Consider the following 23,165-nt stretch of genomic DNA (forward strand, 5'->3'; position numbering starts at 1 on the left):
AGTTGAATTAGCTGCCCATAGTGGAGGCTGCCTGCTGTGTATCTGCTAATCAAGTATCTGGAATTCCATGGACTGTGATCATTATATCACACCTCATGCCAGACATCTCAGCAGAATCATCTACCTACAGGGGAAGTTGCTTGCTGTGTCCATGCATGAGTTCCGCCCAGTTTTGATGTGCTTATCTTTTAGGGCCTCCTTTGTTGTCCCTTTGGTGCCAGGCAAAATAATTTTAAAAAGAAACTAACAGGCCTTTTAGACTTAATTTTGATTATTGTTATTAATCTGGATCTTACAATTTTGTTGCCTTTATGGTCTGTCTGTTTCACAATCAGTTTTATTTGTTTTACCTATATTTTTATTGTTTTGGGGTTTTTTCTTTTATATAAACGCCTATTACATAATAGGTATTCCTATTGAATGATGTTTTAATTTTTTTATAATAAACAAATGATGTTTCATTTGTTGGAGCAAAACTCAATAGATGTGCTTCCAAAATACTTAAACAACACTTCACGTTTGCAAAACACTCCAGCATCACTTGAATTCAGCATTATGGAAAGGGAAAGAAGCTACCCAATTTCCTTCTTTCTCTTCCTATTATGTTTTTGCAGGATACGGTAGCGAGACACTGCTAGCATTTGCTGCAAAAGCTTGACTCAGGAGAAATAAAACATTTCCCCCTCTGTAGAAGGAAATGAAGTACAGTAGTACCTCGGGTTAAGAACTTAATTAGTTCCAGAGGTCCGTTCTTAACCTGAAACTGTTCTTAACCTGAGGTACCACTTGAGCTAATGGGGCATCCTGCTGCCGCTGCACCGCCGCCACACAATTTCTGTTCTCATCCTGAAACAAAGTTCTTAACCCGAGGTACTATTTTTGGGTTAGCGGAGTCTGTAACCTGAAGCGTCTGTTACCTGAAGCATCTGTAACCCAAGGTACCACTGTAGATTTTATTCAGCATGAGATTTTTTCCTCAAAAAAGACCAGTGGTGTTTAGCTGCTGCTTCCTGCAAAGGCCCAATGGAAAGGGAGAAAAACAAATCTTTACTTCTACCCCCAAGTTCTCTGTGATAGAAAAAACCCAAAAAACAATCTTACTGCCACTGTCAACCTCCACAGAGGATGAAGAAGAAAAGAATCAATGTTTTCTCAAAAAGCAAGCATGATTTTTAGTGAATGCTTAGAGGTGCATGTCATTGGTGAGGAGGCAGGTGCAGTTAAACTCTGCTAAGGAGTTGATCATTCCATTAGGTGTGATTGGATCACTCTGCCATTTTCTATGCCAGGATCCCAGAATGGAGGAGGCTTCCCGTTCTCACTGTATGATTCATAAAGGTAAAGGTAAAGGTACCCCTGCCCATACGGGCCAGTCGTGTCCGACTCTAGGGTTGTGCGCCCATCTCACTCAAGAGGCCAGGGGCCAGCGCTGTCCGAAGACACTTCCGGGTCACGTGGCCAGCGTGACAAGTTGCATCTGGCGAGCCAGCGCAGCACACGGAAACACCGTTTACCTTCCCGCTAGTAAGCGGTCCCTATTTATCTACTTGCACCCGGGGGTGCTTTCGAACTGCTAGGTTGGCAGGCGCTGGGACTGAACGACTGGAGCGCACCCCGCCGCAGGGATTCGAACCACCGACCATGCGATCGGCAAGTCCTAGGCGCTGAGGTTTTACCCACAGCGCCACCCGTGTCCCGCGTATGATTCATAGTGCCTTTCAAATCTTTCTGGGGATAGGTACCGTAATTCTGCCTCAGCCCATTCCAGAGGATGTGTTTGGATAGATAAGTTACTATAGATACCAAGATTGCAGTAGAATTGCATGATCTCAAAAGAGGAATGCCAGTCAAAATTTTGAGTCACCACGCTTTAGCTTGTCTTCCTCCATAGGTGGGGCTGTCACTTTTCAAGGTGAGGCTTCAAAGAAATGCGCAGAAAAACCAGTAATTTCTTTATGACCAACAGAAAACCAACGTTGTCACAAAGACCAAGTTTATGTGTTCTTAGCATCAGGTTTTCTAAAGGAAACTTAGAGGGACTTTCTTTTGTGTGTAGACAACATACATAGGCCATGCTGATTATGACTTTATGCTGTTATTGTAACAAATATTAAATAAGTTTCAATGCAAAGCAGTTGTATGCATGTTTACTGAGGAGAAAGTCCTATTGTTTCAATGGAGTTAAGTGTATTTAGAGCTGTAACCCGAGGTGTTTGTAACCTGAGGTACTACTGTATCAGTTTTATACTTTGCCTATAGATTGTCATTGAGTATTTTCCTCTTTTGGATGTTACTCTTAGGTCCTGACTCTGAATCTCCTTTTTTCAGTCTCTTAATGTTCAGTGGTACAGCTGCACTGTTGAACTGTGAGGAGTCCCGTGGGTTTGGGGCGCCAGTATGATTGCAGAGATGAGGCCTGCTACTTCCACGTAAGTCCCCTGCTAATATTTTGTCTCCCTTTGTGTGAATCCTTTTATAGAATTGAGTCTGTATGGTTGTAGAATTCAGGGAATGCAACTTCTGACTTTTGCAAAATGCTTCATTGTTGTATAATCACATAGTAACAGTGTTTTGTTTCCCCCCTCCATGTTTAGTGATGATGAAGAAAATGCTACATTTAAAATTTTGGTTGCTACCGACATTCATCTTGGGTACTTGGAGAAGGATGCTGCACGTGGAAATGATACGTTTGTAACATTTGATGAAATATTGAAACTTGCTCAAGATAATGAGGCAAGGCAGTTTTATAACACTTTGTAAGGTTAGCATCAAGGGACCAGTATTTTCTAGAAATCAGTGTTTTAATGTGCCAACAGCTCTCTGTGTACCATGTAATCCATGGCATTGTGTAGGCCAGGGATGGGGAACTGTTGTCCCTTAGATTGTTGATGAACTGCAGCTTCCCTCATCCCTCTGGACCACTGGGCCATCTGACTGATGCTGAAGGGAGCTGGATTTAACACAGGTTCCTCATCCTGAGTGCCTTCAACCATAAGCAAGGATTGGAATAGTAATGAAGGGCTACATGTGGCAGGATATTTTACTTAAATGGCTTCAGAGATGTGACGTGTTGTAGAAAATGTTCATAAATTGTTGAAATACAGATGGGGTTAGATTGTGGGAATAGTGATGTGGTTCTGCCAATGCATCAGTTTCTTGAAATTTCACTGTAATATATAATGTATTATAGCTGATTTTTAAAAATGAACATATTAATTTTACAGAGTTACAAACTTAAATATTTATTACTCAGTATAAATTCCTGGATAAATTTGCCCTTTTATGTACTGTTCTCTATTTAATGACTTTTTTGAGGCTAATCAGTGCTGAAAGAGCAAGATTAATTTTGATTATTTAAATTTTGTTTGCACTGTTAATTGCTTTTAGGTAACCAAAAACTGCTCAGAGAAATTTAGCTGTTTAATATGATGTATATAATATTATTATGAATAATGAATACAATAATAATGTAATACTGCCAATTTATTTATTTATTTATTAATACTCTTTGCAAAGGTGTATGATTTTACAAAACTGAAGTAAAAAATTATAAATGGAAATGGTTTTCAATATTTTAAAATAACTTTTCCCTTTCCTTTTTATAGGTGGATTTTCTTTTATTAGGAGGCGATCTCTTTCATGAAAACAAACCTTCCAGAAAAACATTACATACTTGCTTAGAATTATTAAGGAAATATTGTATGGGCGACCGTCCTATACAGTTTGAAATTCTGAGTGACCAGTCAGTTAATTTTGGTTTTAGCAAGTAGGTATCTTTATGATAAAACTGACTATCATAGTTGTAACGTTTTCTAAATTGAGTTTAATAAATGATAATAATTATTCTGTGGCCATTCATTTATGGCATGTTTCAGTGTAAAAAGTGATGACTTGAGCTGTGATATTTCTGTTTATAAATGAACTTAAACTTTGCTTAAACTTTGCTTTCCTGTTCAGGTTCCCTTGGGTGAACTACCAAGATGACAATCTCAACATTTCTATTCCAGTTTTTAGTATTCATGGCAACCATGATGATCCAACAGGGGTAAGATCTTTTGTTATACAAAAGTTGATAACTAGTAGGCTAAATGAATTATTGGATATGACAAACCTTCAGAAGATTAGTAAAGAGTTTAAACATCAGAATCGAGCAAACGACCTTGACAGATTAGAGAACTGGGCCAAAACAAACAAGATGAATTTTAACAGGGAGAAATGTAAAGTATTGCACTTGGGCAAAAAAAAAATGAGAGGCACTAATACAAGATGGGTGACACCTGGCTTGAGAGCAGTACATGTGAAAAGGATCCAGGAGTCTTGGTTGACCACAAACTTGACATGAGCCAACAGTGTGACGCGGCAGCTAAAACCAATGCAATTCTGGGCTGCATCAATAGGAGTATAGCATCTAGATCAAGGGAAGTAATAGTGCCACTGTATTCTGCTCTGGTCAGACCTCACCTGGAGTACTGTGTCCAGTTCTGGGCACCACAGTTCAAGAAGGACACTGACAAACTGGAACGTGTCCAGAGGAGGGCAACCAAAATGGTCAAAGGCCTGGAAACGATGCCTTATGAGGAACGGCTTAGGGAGCTGGGCATGTTTAGCCTGAAGAAGAGGAGGTTAAGGGGTGATATGATACCCATGTTCAAATATATAAAAGGATGTCACATAGAGGAGGGAGAAAGGTTGTTTTCTGCTGCTCCAGAGAAGCGGACACGGAGCAATGGATCCAAACTACAAGAAAGAAGATTCCACCTAAACATTAGGAAAAACTTCCTGACAGTAAGAGCTGTTCGACAGTGGAATTTGCTGCCAAGGAGTGTGGTGGAGTCTCCTTCTTTGGAGGTCTTTAAGCAGAGGCTTGACAACCATATGTCAGGAGTGCTCTGATGGTGTTTCCTGCTTGGCAGGGGGTTGGACTCGATGGCCCTTGTGGTCTCTTCCAACTCTATGATTCTATGATTTACGCATTGATGTCCTTACAGTACAGCCCTAATAATGTCTACTTGGAAGTAAGTTCTATTGAGGTCATTGGGGCTTCCAGGTAATTTGGGTTAGGATTGTAGCCTTAGTGAGATTGCAACATTGGTGCCTAGGTAAACTACTGTCTTAATTGTTGTATGAAACGGTTATGGTGGCTTACATTGTAATTTTGAAATAGTTGCATTGAGGTTTTTAAATGATCTATGCTTTTTAAGAAGGCATAAACTTGTTACATAAAGTGCTGAAAATGTGGTTGATGTGGCACTCTGTTTCCTTTGTGGGCCTAGGATAAAACATGCTTTTTAATGGCATAAACATGTACACTTACCATGTAATCAATTCTAGTTTATTCCTCTTAAGGTCCACAAAGATATTAGCATTTTAAATATCTTTTATGTCTACATATATCTCTGTTCATTGTTTGTGGCCTATTGATGGTCTGAAGAAGGAGGGAAAAGAATCAAATCCACTTTACAAAAGCTTTCTTGCCCAGATGCCTAGCCCTAGAGGCTGTTACAGGCACCAGGTTAGTAGTTATTTATAAGCCTAGTTTGGAAAAGAATACAAGATTTTCCTCCCTTAAATGCTTTACATTGGTTGGTGAACCTGTGTTCCTCTGCTTGTTGCTGGACTACAACTATCATCCCTGGCTGGCTGTGGCTAATGGGAATTGTAGTCCAACATTTGCTGGAGCACATTTTCCTCATCTGTACTTCATGTGTTTCTGGACTAAATGGTGACCAAGCCAACCTTTGATAAACAAATGCTAATTGTAGATATTCCTTCATCTATCTTACAGGCAGATGCTCTTTGTGCTTTGGACATCTTAAGTTGTGCAGGACTTGTGAATCATTTTGGACGATCACCATCTGTAGAGAAGATAGACATTAGTCCTGTTTTGCTTCAGAAGGGCAGTTCCAAAATTGCTCTTTATGGATTAGGTATGCTATTTTTTTTGGAATGGTGGCAAGGCTTTAATGAAACCATAACATCTTGGAGGAACATCAGGTCTGGCCTGAAGATGGTGAATTTTATTTTTTAGAATTAGCTTTATGATCCTGGGGTGTAAGTTTAGTGGAGTTTGATATGGAAAACCTTAAGTCTGTTGACCAGTATTTGTGGTTTTCACCAAATGAGGGGAACCTAGGTTTGATGTCTCAAAAGTTGGTATTAGAGCAAATAGCTCTTTCCATTATACCTGTCAGTAAATCAAAGGGGGAAAAGATGGTAAGCAATGAGTGCATTAAAAGTGCTTTGCATTTAATAATTAAATTATTTGTGGCTCATTGAAAACCCTATCCATTATTATTATTATTATTATTATTATTATTTAATTAAATACTGACTTTCCCGCCTCTGTCTTCCTGGTTCATTAGTGCTGGCCTGCTTGCTGTCTCCTTGACCACATTTTCCTATTTCTTTCATTCTCCTACTTTTCTACAGAAACCTGAGTGCCATTGCCAATACTACTTTGTGGAAGTCACACAAACACCTGTTTTTTAAAAAAAAATCAAGTGATGTATTTAAATTTTACTAAACAAATACAGTGGTACCTCAGTTTTCGAATTTCTCCATTAACAAACATTTTGGTTTTTGAACGCCGTAAACCCGGAAGTAAATGCTTTGGTTTTTGAACAAGCCGCACAGCTTCCGCTGAGTGCAAGATCCTGAGGCCTAGCTGTCGGCTATTGAGTTTTCGGTTTCCAAAAGTTTCAGAACTCGAACGGTCTTCTGGAATGGATTGTGTTTGAAAAACGAGGTACCACTGTAAAAGGAAGTTCATGTAGATTGCAGATGTGAGGCAAATCGGCCTGAGCTGGTAGATAGCACAGTGTAGGAATACAGCAAGCTAGATTGTCCATCTAGAGCAGTATTGTCTACATTGACTGGCAGCAGCTGTCCAAGAATTCAGATATGATTCTCTCGAACCAGGGACCTTCTGTGTGCAAAACAGATGCCTCACTTCTGAGCTACAGCACTTCCCCAAAACAGAACAATAAACTCTCGAGCACATGGTTCCGGAACCTATTTCCCCCCAGATTTCTCTGCTGCTGCTTTGGCCTGCCAATTTATTGTTGGCATGTTTTCCCTGCTTTGCTTCCATCCAGCACTTGCATTTCTTTTAGAAACTGTTCAGGGGGCGGGGGCGGAATCAGGTTTTAAATATTCTAGAAACCTAAACAATTGAGATTGCCGCTCTCCTTTTAGTCAGGCTTGATAATAAATACTTTGGCAGTAGGCATCCACTTCTTGCCCAACTCACCAAGATGGATCACTGGATGCCATAGCTCATGGGTAGGCAAACTAAGGCCCAGGGGCCGGATCCGGCCCATTCGCCTACTAAATCCGGCCCGCGGATGGTCCAGGAATCAGCATGTTTTTACATGAGTAGAATAAAAGCACACATTCTTTTATTTAAAATGCATCTCTGGGTTATTTTATTTAAAATGCATCTCTGGGTTACTTGTGGGGTCTGCCTGGTGTTTTTTACATGAGTAGAATGTGTGCTTTTATTTAAAATGCATCTCTGGGTTATTTGTGGGGCCTGCCTGATGTTTTTACATGAGTAGAATGTGTCCTTTTATTTAAAATGCATCTCTGGGTTATTTGTGGGGCATAGGAATTCGTTCATTTCCCCCCCCCCCCAAAGTATAGTCCGGCCCCCCACAAGGTCTGAGGGACAGTGGACCAGCCCCCTGCTGAAAAGGTTTGCTGACCCCTACCATAGCTCCTTACCGTGTTTCTTTGACTAGGACACACAGAACTGGTCTGGGGGCTACCAGCCTTTACTTTGTCATGAGTGCAGCCTCGGTAGTTCTGCTCTGTGTCATTTTTGGACAGGGAACTCAGTGCAGCAGCTTGGGAGAGCAGTGATGACTGTGTAGGAAAGTGTCGGATGCCTCTTGGCTGCTGACCCAGGACATGCTACTTGCTGAAAGTGAATATGTAAGTGGCCAATTGCAAGGCAGTTTTAGACCATTTCTAAACATTGGCACCTTTAATACAAACCATTGGGCTGGCAAGGATAATTTAGTCCAACCTCTTGCCATTGAAGGAAGTTTTTACTGCAGTACAGTATGTCATTTTCACAGTATTTCATCACAAACAACAAGGTAATTATTATGTCTGTTCCAGGATCTATTCCAGATGAGAGGCTTCACAGAATGTTTGTGAACAAGCAAGTAACTATGCTGAGACCAAAGGAAGATGAAGATAGTTGGTTTAATCTGTTTGTAATTCACCAGAACAGGTACTGCTGTTGTGTTTTTGTATAATGGCCTCTTACCTTTGACCGTTGTTGATCTGTCTGCAACCTGAACTTCTGTCTGTCCTACAGCTTTAATTTAATTTGCCTTTCCTTACCTTTTGAAAATTGTACCTGGTACACATGTTTTTGCAGTTGTTAAAGTGGAATTAAATATTTTATAAACACTTACTTTAACTGGAATATTTTAGTTTAATAACAGTGTAAAACCACCTCCTCAGTTATGTAATTATGTTTGTATGTTTCCTTTTGTACAGGAGCAAACACGGTGCCACAAATTATATTCCGGAACAGTTTCTAGATGATTTTATTGATCTTGTAATTTGGGGTCATGAGCATGAATGTAAAATAGCTCCTGCCCGAAATGAACGACAACTTTTCTATGTGTCTCAGCCAGGAAGTTCAGTGGTTACATCTTTGTCACCAGGAGAAGCTGCCAAAAAGTATGTACTTAGGTTTTATTTATTATCTTGTCTGGTTTACTAAATGAGATATTGCAAATTACCATATTTTTCCGCCTATAAGATGCCGCCATGTATAAGACACCCCTATTTTTGCGGCAACAACCAATCACCAGTCCAACCTCTGCACGATCCATGTATAAGACACCCCCTAATTTTTGACATTTTTAAAAGGAAAAAAAAACCTAGTCTTATACAAGGAAAAATATGATATTCTTTGCTTGCTCTCACCCTTTTGGCTTGTTTATAAGGTGAAAGCAGGGGACTCTAATTTCTATTCCTGGTATTAAGGGGAAACTAGTGAGGAATTAGAAGATCTCCCCATCCCTTAAGCCCTGCCCCTTAGTTTTAGCTGCTTGCTCCTACCTGTGTCCCATAATCTTCTCAGCTTTGAAAACGCTGTTCTAGAGAAGACTTCAGGGCACTCTCACTGTGACAGATGGCAATTCCTGTTGTCACAGTACTAGGACTATCTTGCACCTCCCTTCCTACAATTTCAGTGATTTACCAAAGGGTCCAGGACCTGACTTCACTTTTGGCTGCTGACTCCCCAGTAGTACTTTCTGTTCTTGGTACAAACATGCCACATACAGTGGTGCCTTGCAAGACGAAATTAATCCGTTCCGCGAGTCTCTTCGTCTTGCGGTTTTTTCGTCTTGCGAAGCACGGCTATTAGCGGCTTAGCAGCTATTAACGGCTTAGCGGCTTTAAGAAAAAGGAAACAAACTCGCAAGAACTCGCAAGACGTTTCGTCTTGCAAAGCAAGCCCATAGGGAAATTCATCTTGCGGAACGACTAAAAAAACGGAAAACTCTTTCGTCTTGCGCGTTTTTTCATCTTGCGAGGCATTCGTCTTGCGAGGTACCACTGTACCATTCAGCTGAAATGTCTACAAGAAGGGAGAAGGCACTGAGCCTCTTGTCTGTGTCCCCTGCTCTTTTTCCAGGGGTGGAACTGGACTGACATAAAGTGGCAGATAGAGAGGGCTGTGCTAAGGAGAACAAGCTCTGCATTGCTCCAGTCCTGGCCAGGGAGGACGGGGTATAAATATATTATTATTATTATTATTATTATTATTTGTGGTCCCTCCCCTAATAGTGATCTTGTAAATTAGAAAATTGAACCATAACTGATTTCTTTGCTATGCTCCTTTGAAACAAACAAACAAGCAAGCAAACACATTCAGAATCTTAGTAGCAGAATAGCCTCACAGGCACCAGCAACCCTTAATCCAAATGGCTATGGAGCAATTCACCCAGAGATGTGGAAAACTGCACAGGGAATTTTTGCCATGCAAGGTACAGAGGGGGAGAATCTGGCATTTATTTCCTCAAGCAAAGTGAGGAAAGATGGAGGAGCAGTTGTTATTGGAGGAGGCCATGTTCTCTAGGGCTAAGAGGCAGTCTCTGGTATAACTTCTAGAGGAGACTGGATTGCCTTTGGCCCAAGTCCCCATTCAACTTCCTACCTTCTGACGAAAGACAGACCTTGAGGAGCTCATGCACTGGCCTGAGAACCAAATAATAATTAAAAATAGAGAGAGAGAGAGAGAGAGAGAGAAAAGGAAAGAGGTCTGTGCCATCCAAGATGCAGAGTGCAAGAATCTGCCATTGTTGTTCTCTTCTTAAAAGAAGATAATACAAGTAAATAGATTTCTGTAGCTTAGGTAATGTAGCCTTGTTAAGACAGAATTGTGACTGTAGATTTACTGACTACATTTTAGACTAAAAACTGCTTGCCTGGTGCAGTTCCCAAACCATTTGCTGAGCTGCTGAGATACTTGAGGAGGAAGGACAGATTCTGTAATGCTGATAGTGAATGCAAGGAAAATGGAAGATTAGCTGGTCTTGGTGAAAGAAACCTGTGAAGGCAGAATAGGATTCATGATGGGATAGGGATTACAGATGGCAGGTTATTTCTGTTAAAAATGTAAGTCAGATCTTTAGCTGCAATGGTCTGCATTAAGGGGATTCTTGCACATCTCCATTCACTGCCCATTTGTATAAGGACCCAGATCCATTTTGATTATTCCCAGTGTGAACTTCTCCTAGCCATGGACCTTGTCCCTGTCCACCTGTTAAGGCTTCTATAACAAGTAACAGCTTTCCATCATGTTGACAACTCTGTGAGCCTAACAGTGATCATGGCTGAAATAAATTCTCAGGGTTTGTGCCACATTCAATTTACCCGGCTTTGCTCAATGCATTCCAGACATGTTGGCTTGCTGCGCATCAAAGGCAAAAAAATGAATATGCAAAAGATTCCTCTGCAAACAGTACGGCCTTTCTACATTGAGGACATTGTTCTTGCTGACCATCCTGACATCTTTAATCCTGACAATCCTAAAGTAACACAAGCGATACAAGCTTTCTGCATGGAAAAGGTAGGAGCTGGAAAAGATAAGAGTGGGGCACGAGTCCACTATGGTTTCGGATATTAGGAGTTCTATCTCATTGTGTATGTGGACACTTTGTATGTGGGTTGTAATATTGTGGAATATGAATGGTTCATAATGTTTGAGGCTGTGAATAGTAGTAGTGTTGTCAAATGGACGGTGAGTGAGATTGGATGAATGGTTGCATGTTGTGGGGTGTGAAATATTTATGTCATACTGGTTTGTAGTTCTTTCAGCCAGATGGGCAGGGTAAAAATAATAAAAATATTATATTATATTTTATATTATTTTATTAGGATATTGCCTTTGTATTCTGTTATGTGAATAATTTGATGTGGTTTTTTGCACTTAATTCTGCATGCAAACTACTCTCAGATCTTTTAGATGGTTGATAAATGGAAATAATAAAATAAATAGCCAGGTATGTGGTTTTTTTCCTTCCCATTTTTAAAGGTTGAAGCCATGTTGGACAATTCAGAAAGAGACCGTCTTGACAACCCCAGACAACCAGATAAGCCTCTAATAAGATTACGAGTAAGATGGGGCTCCTAATATGGTTTTTTTTAAATTAAAAAGCAATGTAGCAAACATATTGTTAAACACATTACATATTTTAAAGTGCTCTTGTTCGGTATACATTTTAGGGCCTCCCTCCCCCTTCGTGGAGTGGCAGTACGTGACTATCTTGTTTGCATTCCTTGAAGCAGTGGAACTGAGGCACTTGTGGGAAATAATAAGGGGTTTAAAAGCCATCTAGCTATTTAAAAAAGAGAGAACAAATGTGGCTTTTGATGTTTGAAACAATTTCTGTTTGCTTGTAAAAGCCCGCTGTTGAGATGAATTATTAAAGATGGGTATCTTGAGTGTTGTGCTGTATTGTAAACACCAGGATGGTTAGTTAGATATTTGCAAGGGCATTAGACTAAACTGATGAAAAGTGGATCATTTTAGATGTTTGGTTGCAGAGCCTATACCTTTAATGCTTATTTTCTTCTCTCTTTTTTGAAGGTAGATTACAGCGGAGGCTTTGAACCATTCAACATTGTGCGTTTCAGCCAAAAGTTCATGGATAGGATAGCTAATCCCAAAGATATCATACATTTTTTCAGGCACCGGGAGCAAAAAGAGAAAAATGGTAAAAGAATGAACAATAATGCAGCTTCTACGGAGAATTATAACAATTATTGTTGATGGGGAAAACAGCATTATTCATGGAAATACTTTGGTGTGGCAACAATGTATTTGAAGCATTGTAATGCTTCTATACAACAATAATGTAGCATTGTTCTATAAGCAGAAATCCTTTTTTGACAGGATGTGTTAGTTTAATACCTCTCTGAGTATGATTTAAACATTGGGAACCAATCAATATATATCATAAAATATTAGTTACCACAGGTTAGTAATTGTTTTGTGTTAAGGTCAGATATTCACACACACACACACGGACTGTTCTTTTGAATTATTTCACCCTGCAGATATGCATTTTGCCTTACTGTAATGATAATTTGGGGTAGCAAACCATTTCTCTACATGGGCTAAAAATTGCATCGTTTTTCCTTTTTTTTTTTTAAAGATGAGATTAACTTTGGAAAACTGGTCCACAAGCCTGCATCAGAGACAACAACTTTGAGGGTAGAGGATCTTGTTAAACAATACTTCCAGACAGCTGAGAAGGTAAACTTATTATTCAGAATTTGAGGTGTTGTTTCCTTCTTGTTATCTCAGGATGAATTTCTGGTTTTAACGCTAATTCAACAGCAGGTGCACTTTGTTTCTCAAAGCCTTATAGCTATTGATTCTTTATTCTAAGAGTCTGAAATTGTGTGGAAAGAAAAAATCTAGAAGAGAAATAGTGTTAAGTTTTTTGAGCAAAAAACCAACAGAGGCTTGTGGCCCCCAAGAAAAAGAGATGAATCATATACAACAGCAAACCATGATGTGTTCTGATGTGTGAATTGATACCATCTGATAAACCATGGTTTGTGAGCGGATACAAAACCAGGATCAAAATCGCATAATTTGAAGCTGGTTTGCAGACCAGTTTGGGTAAACTCTTTCATCATTGCATCCAAACTGTGCAATAATAATGTCTGTTTAAATACACAAAATAAGTAAATGATCCACAAAACCAAGTCTAGGTCTTGCAGCAATCATTCCAATAGACCTGAGAAAGCACTGCAAAATCAGTTATTGAGCTTCTGCTGAGCCGTTTTAAATATATATATATATATTTATTAAAGATTTCTTAGTTTGCTGAGCTGTTGAGTTGTCTTTTGAGGAATCACCCCTGGCTCCAGCCCTCACTTACTTACTGTATTAAACTGTGTATAAGATGACCCCCAATTTATCACTTTAAAAATTCCAGAAAAAGGTCTCCTTATCCATGGAAAAATATGGTATGTTTTAATCTGAGGTCTGAAAACAAAGTAAGGAGCAATTGCACCTCTGTGGGGAGGGAGTTGTGCATATGGCATGCCACAATGGAGAAGGCCCTGCTCTGCATTGCTACACCACAAACTGACTGGAACAATGAGCAGGGCCTCTGCAAATCTTAATACAAAGGTGGAGAACCTTTTTCTGAAGGTCAGATAGAAAAGCCTGGAAAACTGCATATAGTACAAACCATGGTTTGGTGTTACACCTGAACCAACGCAAGCTGATTTATTACACTATGTGCTTTTGTAGTCAAGAACCATAAAGCTTAGGGCGGCGTTCAACTAAATAATTGTGTGAGCACAATGACTTCCCCCTGTGCATCCCTGCCTTTAGCCAATAATTTTCAGTCACTTGCATTTCGGCTCATCTTAAGCCCCCCCCCCCAGGTTACATAGTTTCATTACCCAAGAACACCAGTTTTAAATAAATCTGGGGTATTCAATGCAGTATCTTGTTTGTCTTTCTGCAAGAAAGTGCAGCTTTCCCTCCTGACCGAGAGAGGCATGGGAGAGGCAGTGCAAGAGTTTGTGGATAAGGAGGAGAAGGATGCGATTGAGGAGTTGGTGAAATTCCAGCTAGAGAAGACGCAGCGGTTTCTGAAGGAACGCCATACAGATGCAGAGGAAGCTAAAATTGATGAAGAGGTTAGTATGGAGCATGGATAGCCAAATTAAGGCCCGGGGACCGGATGCGGCCAATCGCCTTCTAAATCTGGCCTGTGGGTGGTCTGGGAATGAGTGTGTTTTTACATGAGTAGAATGTGTCCTTTTATTTAAAATGCATCTCTGGGTTATTTGTGGGGCCTGGTGTTTTTACATGAGGAGAATGTGTGCTTTTATTTAAAATGCATCTCTGGGTTATTTGTGGGGCACAGGAATTCGTTCATCCCCGCCCCCAAAAAATGTAGTCCAGCCCCCCACAAGGTCTGAGGGACAGTGGACCGGCCCCCTGCTGAAAAAGTTTGCTGACCCCTGTATGGAGGGACTTACCTTTCTTGAAATGACAGTGGGTAGCAATATTTGGGAGAAAGAAAGGTGTTGGAACTTCACAATTATTTTCTGTAAACGTCCAATGTCCCCGCCCCACCCCCAATTCACCGTTCTGACAAGCCGATCCTTTTTACTAGCGTGTTCTGAAGGTTGGAGTATTAAAAGATAACCCAGCCCCTTAATTTATGTGACATCTTATTAAAGTGACTGAGTGGCATTGCCATTTTAAGCCACAAGATGGCAGCAAAATAGTATAAACTGGCTTTACACAGCTGGATGCTCTCCAGTTGATTCAGACCCCAACCTTAATTGTGAATGACTTAATAGGTGTTGGATGCATTTGCCAATGTAAGTCATGAAGGTCAAGCTCTACCTATCAGCATCTCAGGATGCCCCCCCCCCATTATTTGTTGTTTTAATAATGGAAAGAGGAAAACAGTCCCACTCTTTTTTGCCTATCTTTTTTACCCTGAAAGTGTAAATTACATAGTTACCGTAGTTACCTTTTACCACTTCAACACAGGTGCAACGCTTTAGAGAGTCGAGAAGAAAAAACACCATGGAGGAGGATGAGGAAGTTCGAGAGGTAATTAAGCTGAAAAAATTGAATGGATCTAAGGTGACTTGGGCCATCATAGCTTTCAACTTTTCCCTTTTCTTGTGAGGAATCCTATTCGGAATAAGGGAATTTCCCTTAAAAAAGGGACAACGTTGACAGCTATTTGATTGGCTTGAATAACATTTTTTTAGAGAGAGGGAGAAATTCCATATGCATGCAGTAGCTTCCATTGTGTCCAAAATGTGTATCGCAATGTGTTGACATTCATTTCAATATTTTCCCCATTTCATATTTCTTTGGTAATAAACATGTTCCCCAAACTTTGCCCTGATCACATGGTGTTGCAAGCTGTGTTTAATTAAAACTGGAAGCAGACGCTTCTAGACTCCTCCTCTTCAACCAACACTGAGCCCCAGTGGGAGTCTAGGCTCATCCTTGTGCAGCACAAAACTCAGCTGCTAATACATGTTAGCTGCTAATACATGTTAGCTCCAGCAAAATAGATACTTTTGAGTTCTCCCCTCTCAGCTACCATCAAATCACAAATTGTATCTGTCTACATTGGCAAACCCAAAGATCCAGAGTTTTCCATCACTGCTGGATGCCGAAACACAGCTCGTAAGAGGAACAGTCTATGGGTTCTAATGGATTTTACAAGGCAATGCCTAAAATTTGCCATCAAATCACAGATCACCAGATTTGTTCAGCGATTTGTTGATGGGTTCTTTTTTTTGTCATCCTTTGTAAAAAGCATGTCTTGAATCAATGTTTCATCGTGGCAAGGAATGGATCTGTGATTCTTTACTGTGTGGTCTACCAATGTAAGCTCAAGATTTTATGGTGGTGATGGGAACCTGTGTAAAACCATGCAAATTCAAGAATATCTGTTTTAATTTTTCTGAACCTGGCAGGTGTGTCTGTGTGTGGGATGGTGGTGGTCACTTTTTCTTCCTTGCTTCCAAGAGAGAAAGAACCTTTTAAAATGGGAACCTTTTTAAAAGGGAACCTTTTAATATTTAATAGACTATTGTATTTTAATATTGTGTTGAAAGCTGCCCAGAGTGGCAGTATCATAAAGTATCATGAATAATAATAATAATAATACCTGAGAGGGTGGAGTCCATGGTGCACACTCAAAAGTTCTTGGGCTCAAAAAGGTTTTCCAGCATTGATTTAGTATTATGCCTGAACCAACCCCCTGGGGAAAGCAGATGAAACTTCGATTTTTGTTCCAGTAAGGCCGTTAATATGCTTCAACATTGGTTAACACTTTTCTCTCAGGCTTTAAACAGGGCCAAAGCTCATAGATCTCAGGGAGCTTATCATGCTTCCGTCAGTAGTGATGATGACCTCATGGATGTGGCTACCTCTGGTCAAAGGGCTAATGATGATTCGGATGATGATGATTTACCACCCAGCAGAGGAAGAGGGAGAGGTCGGGCAAGAGGAGGTAAAGGGCAGAACGTAACAGCAAGAGGAGCATCTCGACGAGGAAGAGGAGGCCAGTAGCCTTATTGTCCTTTGCAATTGCAATCCCAAGATTGTGGGATTATGATGGTGATGATAGTCATAATATTCATATATACATAAAGCTCAGTTTGCAAATGTGCACAGTTTGCTAGGAGAAAAAAAAGGGATATATGTTACCCATGTGCCCTGTTAACCTCCAGACTGGTGGAATCCTTTCCTTGTGTGAGGAGGATGTTGTTGTTGTTTAGTCGTTTCATCGTGTCCGACTCTTTGTGACCCTATGTACCAGAGCACGCCAGGCATTCCTGTGAGGAGGATACTTATGATTAAACACAAGCATAGGCAAACTCCAGCCCTCCAGATGTTTGGGACTATAATTCCCACCATCCCTAGCTAACAGGACCAGTGGTCAGGGATGATGGGAATTGTAGTCCCAAACATCTGGAGGGCCGGAGTTTGCCTATGCCTGATTAAACAGATCAAAGAGGGAATTAGAGGTATTTCTTAAGCACACATCCATTCTATGATGATTTGCATTGGTGATTCATGGTCAGTTTTAAGGAAGCATTTGCTTATAGCTTTCATCTTAGATCATTTTCTCTGCCCTAGCTCTTCCCTGTCAACCCTTTTCATGCTGGGGTGATACAGACAGCTGCCCAAAATGCCAAACACTTGTGGCTTTTATGATTGCAAGAAACCTCTCCCTGGCCACTACTTTTTCCTTAGAGGAATTCTATCTGTACATGCATTCACGGAAATGGCAGAGACTATCTTACATTTGCATACACATACTTTCTTGAGCATGCACTACTCTAGTTACTGCAATGCAGACCCTCTTCTTACTTCTCCAGGCCAAAATAGAGCTTCCTTTCTCAGGTACAGGCTACCATTCTTTGAGCTGGGTGTGTTGTAAAAGGCATGCATAGCGAAACAGAGGAAAGGGTTGCATCACTCTGTCTGCTGCACCGTAGTGGCTCAGTTAAAAATTGGAGAAATGTAAACATCTGAATATTTACTTTTCTATTACTGCAGGAGGCACTGGCCAGGACCAGATGATTAGCAGCAGAACATATAAATCTGCACCCGTTCCTACAAAGAATATGTCCATCATGGATGGTACGTTCAGAATGCAAGTGAACCCCTATATCGTATTGGCATGCATGTCTGCAATTATTACTCTCTTTAATAATACCTTAAGAAAATAATCCACTTGATGTTTTTGATGTATCATAGTGTCGTACATGTGTCATTTTCAGAGGTTTAGTTGACTTAGGGAGCAATCCTATCCACAAGAAGCTGGTATAAAGCTCGCCAATGTCATTTAAGCCAGTGTAAAGTTACTCCAGATCCAAATCTGGTCCAGCGGTAGGACTGCTGCTGTTGTTTTACCTAAGCCTGGCAGATGGAAAACAGGCCTTTAATATCGTGTTCTGTGCCATGTTACTGAGACAAATGGGCTTAGGATCCAGCCTAATTTGCCAACCTTTCTGATTCTGCCCCTGCCACACCCCTATTTGGGGACTGACACTAGCCTCAGCTCACATGAATGAGCAAGTTATTTGATGCATCTTCGACTGAGCTAGCGCTGGGAACTTAACACCTGCTGAGCTGATGATCCACTGTATCCTAAGCTGTTCATCCTGATGGATCTTTCCATAGGATTGCTCCCCTAGTCTGTGGCAGCAAGAGTCTTGTGGCACATTAAAGACTCACAAATGTATTCTGGCATAAACCTTTGTAGATTAGAGTCTACTTAATCAGATGCATGAAATGCTATTCTCAGTTAGCATGGGATGGAGGAAAAAGGGTAACAGCGATGTTACAGGTAGTTGGAAATTGAATACAAATGCATACTGTCTCTAATAATTATGTATAAATAAATAAATAAATAAATTAAATAAATTTTATTTTTATCCCGCTGTCCCCAGTCAAAGCCAGGCTCAGAGTGGCTAACATCACATAAATAAGACAGTTACAGATAGGTAGCCGTGTTGGTCTGCCATAGTCAAAACAAAAAAATTCCTTCCAGTAGCACCTTAAAGACCAACTAAGTTAGTTCTTGGTATGAGCTTTCGTGTGCATGCACACTTCTTCAGATACACTGAAACAGAAGTTACCAGACCCTTCTCTATAGTGAGAAGGTGGGAAGGGGTATTACTCAGAAGGGTGGTGGGAATGGGTGATTGGCAGATAGCTGTGATGAGCCTGTTGACGACTATCTGCCAATCACCCATTCCCACCACCCTTCTGAGTAATACCCCTCCCCACCTTCTCACTATATAGAAGGGTCTGGTAACTTCTGTTTCAGTGTATCTGAAGAAGTGTGCATGCACACGAAAGCTCATACCAAGAACTAACTTAGTTGGTCTTTAAGGTGCTACTGGAAGGAATTTTTTTGTTTTTATAAATAAGACAATATGCATAATACAATATGCAATATGCAAATAAAATAACATTCAACATTCATTAAAACAATATAGAATAATATTAAATATCAGCATTTCAAAATTAAACAGAAATCCACTCAACAGTTACAATAATTTCTAAACTCCAATCAATAAAACAACAGCAAACCACAGTGCACAACATAATACAATACAAAATGAGAAGCAGAGACTGGAGGGGGGGGGGGTAAGGCAGGTGGAAGGAGGCCTTGCCTGATGGAGTCTCTCCCCTCACAGTTCTTCCTGCAGGCACAGCTTCCTTGTGAAGAATCCCAGGGCCAGGGGGTGGGCAAGGCAGATGGAAGAAGTCTCTCCCCTCACCTTACATACTTAAATGTATGTGAAATAAGCACAGTCACCAGCCACAGAAGCAGTCTTGGTAATGAGAATTCAAATATCCTGGCATTGCCAAGTGAATTAACACATATAGTGGAATAGAAGCCCACTATCTCGCATTAGACCACAAGTGATAGAACTTTTTGACATATTTTCATTCAGCAATTTCACATTGGAGTTTTCCTTTTGAAGTTCCTTTGCACTAGCAGTTGAGTATCCTTAGAAGTTGATGTGTTCTCCAGTTGGATTCTGCACATTTCTCTCTGATTATCAGACCTGCGTCCATTTATTATCTTTTGTAAAGAGACTGACTTGGTTGTTGTGTTACGGCTCTGAAGGGCATTGTTGGCAGATGATAGTACGTGTAACGCTGGAAGATAAGCTGGCGAATGTGCTCTTGATGTTGCTGCTAATTTTATTAGGTCCTGTAAAAGTTGCCCGTCACGGCTAAAATGGCCGCTGTTTCTTTAATGCGAATAAAGCTGGGTCAGCATGACTCAGCAGCCTGTAGCAGGTTGTATATATAAAGTGAGAAATGAGAAAGGCTGGTGTTTGGGTTGGTTGGTTGGCTAGTGCTGGTGTGTATAGTTATTCATTCGTGTTTTTACAAAGACTTTTAAGAATAAAACTCTGCAAGGATATTCTCGTGGACTCTTTTGTGCCGACAAGGGTGCGAGGACCAGGCTGAGGAGACAAAGGGAGGTCAGAACCCTTTCCTTCTTTTTTTTTGCTTTTTACAAACACTGACAGGTTATGGGCCCAGTGTTTCTGAGCATGGGTAGTAGTTTTAGATAAGGAAACTACAGGCATACCTCGTGTAGCGTCCGCTTCATGTTGCGTCTTTTCATGTTAGGTCCTGCGGCAACCTAGAAGTACCGGAATGGGTTACTTAGGGGTTTCACTGCTCATGCATGCGCAGAAGCGCTAAATCGCGCTTCGCGCATGTGCAGAAGACCAAATCACGCCACATGCCTGCTCAGACGCAGCACTTCGAGTTGCATTTCATGTTATGGACAGGCCTCCGGAACAGATCCCGTCCGTAACACGAGATACCACTGTACCTGCAAACAAAGACAGGCTTACCATCTTTCTTTCTTTCTTTCTTTCTTTCTTTCTTTCTTTCTTTCTTTCTTTCTTTTCTTATTTTTTCACCACCTGTCTTTATGATAGGGAAGCATTCTGTCCAGGATGGGCATGTTTGATAATACCTAGCTGCTACTATATGTGTCAGCCTATATACGTACCTGCTTGCTTGTGGGTTAATTTGCCATTTCTCTGTAAAAAGCAATCTGATGCACAGCAGCTACTTCTAGATATGCCTTCACAGCAATTCCAGTTGTTCATACTCTACAGGTAGTAATGGTGAATGACTAAGCTAAGAAAATAGAGCGCTGTAGGGAGCTGACCTTGCACAGGATTGTGCATTGTGATCACAATGTTAACCTGTGAAATGTAGGCTTCCCATGGAATTATCGTGCGTTGTAAGACAGTGTGATTTTCACATTTTATATTTTTCGTTTAACTCTCTTGTTTTATGTCGGTTTGCTTTCTAGCAAGAGAAGTGAATAACCCACTGCTTTTTATATCTTCTCAAGGTTGAATACTAGCATTCTGTATTCTGTATTCCTCTTGGCACAAGAGGATAGAGCAGCTGTTCAGGTTTTTTAAAACTTACTCATAGCAGTAGCATGTCTCATTCTTATTAAGTTAATTCACAAGTAACTTGTTTTGGTGTTTTTCACCGTTTTTAATTATAAATTCCCTTGAGACAGTTGTTTGGAAGGCAATTAATAAATTGATGGAGAAAATAATAATGATGGGAATAACCGTCAATAATTCATGTTGCTTGCAGTAAGTGTGTTTTCAAAGCTTGCATGTTTTTTGTTGCATTTTGTGATGCTACAAATTTCCACTAAGCTCCTTTGATTAATTTATAACACCCTACAGTGAAACTTCTCACTTATAATTTATTCTAGCTTTTAAGTCATCAAGACAGCAACCTGCCCGGAATATGCCAGTCAAGAGTTATTCAGAGGTGAGTAGTTATTTCATGGATATTAAAGCAGAAGATTTCCTTTTGCCTCTTAGCAGCTTCTTTGTATATATGTATTCTTGCTTGCATGCATTTAAAATACACACACACCTCCTTTCATAGGCGCCGACTCCATGGGGCCTGAGGGGGCCCAAGCCCCCTCAAAAATTCGTTTGGGGGGCTCTGCCCCCCCAATAATTTAAGAAAATTATTACCGTAAAATAACATCGGGCGGGCGGGCGGAGGGAAGGCAGAAGCTGCTGCTTTCCTGCATTCTGCCTCAGGGTCTTACTGCCCACCCGCTTCTGTTGCTGCGTTTGCTCAAACTCAACAAAGAGCAGGGAATCCCCTGCCCTCCTGGCAAGCAGAGGGTTAAGGAAAGGATTGAGTCCTTCCTTCTAATTCTTTCCTAGTCACACTGCTTGCAGGCTCCAGCCCACCACCTCCTCCTCTCCGTGCTCTAGGGACTCGCAGGTGGGAGAGAGAGAGAGAGGGCTGGCTTGGGGGGGGGAATTTTGCCTTCCTTTCCTCCCCCCACCCCGTTAAACTCCTCCCCTGCATTCTTAGCCAGCTGCTTCTCCGCACACCCCTCTTGTGCTTCTTGTCCCTTCTGTGTTTTTCCTTCCCTCCCCATTTAAAACGTGGTGACAAAGCATGGATCCACATGGATCCTCAGGATTTTTGCATTGGGTCACCCCAAATTCACCATCAGATCACATAGCATGTTCATGGCTACATCTTGCACCAAAAAAATCACGCACCCACTGTTGCCTAGGGTCACAGTGGTGCAAAAACGTGGTTACAAAGCACGGATCCACATGGATCCTCAGGATTTTTCCATTGGGTCACCCCAAATTCACCATCAGATCACATAGTATGTCCATGGCTACATCTTGCACCAAAAAAATCACGCACCCACTGTTGCCTAGGGTCACAGAGGTGCAAAAACGTGGTTACAAAGCACGGATCCACATGGATCCTCAGGATTTTTGCATTGGGCTACTCCAAACTCACTGTCAGATATTAAAAATCTTTATAAAATAGAGAATTAAATACATACAGAATGTTAAATTTTCAGTTTTGAAATATTAGTACTAGTTTAGTACTGTATTTCTATATTACTATAGTACTGTATTAGTTATTTTCAAATACTTAAATATTTTTAGGGTGTAAGACCCAATTAAAGCCCGTTATTTACATACAGTATTACAGTATTTACATACAGTATTAGGCATACTGTATTAACTTTATTAACTGTATTAAAGCATTAACTTTAAGATATTATATTTATTTAATGAACCCTCAGCCTTATTCAAAGTAAGCTTAAATTAGCTATTTCACTTATTAATCAAAGTGCTGTTACTGTGCGACAGCAATATTTTATGTTTTATTCTTTTAATGATAGTTTAGGATTTATTTAAATATCATTTCAGTCTTTTCAGAGCTATATATTCACTGCTCTGTAATAGTCTATAAGCATAATTGTTACTGTAAATTAAATTAGCTTTTTACGAAAATACCCTGCGTGTTTTTGTTTTGTTTCTTTTTTCAAAGCCAAAAAGTGTTTCAGGCTTGTCGAGTTTCCCGGAGTGTGGAGTTATAGAGAGTCGAGTTTTCGGGGTTCTAATGTTGATCATATGACTCTAAAATACTTTTAAAAAACTTTAAAACTCACTAATTTTCATCTAAAACTTAGAAAACTTCCCGGGGCAGGACCCCGGTATGGGCCCCCCCAATATTTTTTATAAGTCGGCGCCCCTGCCTCCTTTCCACTAAAAAGCAGCTCAAA

At 40.5% G+C, this 23,165-nt stretch overlaps 1 protein-coding gene across 6 annotated transcripts in view; it reads left to right on the top strand.

The window, feature by feature from the left end:
* The window catches only part of MRE11 (MRE11 homolog, double strand break repair nuclease), a 30,564-nt gene that overhangs the window by 1,582 nt on the left and 5,817 nt on the right, over positions 1-23,165 (top strand). For 2 of the 6 annotated variants that reach the window (XM_083736642.1, XM_083736643.1), the window contains exons 2-19: positions 1,255-1,338; positions 1,713-1,738; positions 2,329-2,429; positions 2,595-2,733; positions 3,606-3,766; positions 3,958-4,045; positions 5,786-5,927; positions 8,122-8,236; positions 8,509-8,694; positions 10,924-11,095; positions 11,561-11,641; positions 12,116-12,242; positions 12,684-12,784; positions 14,017-14,190; positions 15,059-15,121; positions 16,376-16,595; positions 17,597-17,680; positions 21,321-21,379. In XM_083736642.1, coding sequence (XP_083592768.1) covers positions 2,398-2,429; positions 2,595-2,733; positions 3,606-3,766; positions 3,958-4,045; positions 5,786-5,927; positions 8,122-8,236; positions 8,509-8,694; positions 10,924-11,095; positions 11,561-11,641; positions 12,116-12,242; positions 12,684-12,784; positions 14,017-14,190; positions 15,059-15,121; positions 16,376-16,595; positions 17,597-17,680; positions 21,321-21,379 — 1,944 coding nt within the window. In that variant the 5' untranslated portion in view covers positions 1,255-1,338; positions 1,713-1,738; positions 2,329-2,397. Of the gene's footprint in view, positions 1-1,254; positions 1,339-1,699; positions 1,739-2,328; positions 2,430-2,594; positions 2,762-3,605; positions 3,767-3,957; positions 4,046-5,785; positions 5,928-8,121; positions 8,237-8,508; positions 8,695-10,923; positions 11,096-11,560; positions 11,642-12,115; positions 12,243-12,683; positions 12,785-14,016; positions 14,191-15,058; positions 15,122-16,375; positions 16,596-17,596; positions 17,681-21,320; positions 21,380-23,165 lie in introns of those variants that run through there. The other 4 variants (XM_083736641.1, XM_083736640.1, XM_083736645.1 and 1 more) reach the window with 4 other exon arrangements.

The sequence above is a fragment of the Podarcis gaigeae genome (assembly GCF_964106915.1).
Source record: "Podarcis gaigeae genome assembly, chromosome: 4".
In the NCBI taxonomy this organism is placed as follows: domain Eukaryota; kingdom Metazoa; phylum Chordata; class Lepidosauria; order Squamata; family Lacertidae; genus Podarcis; species Podarcis gaigeae.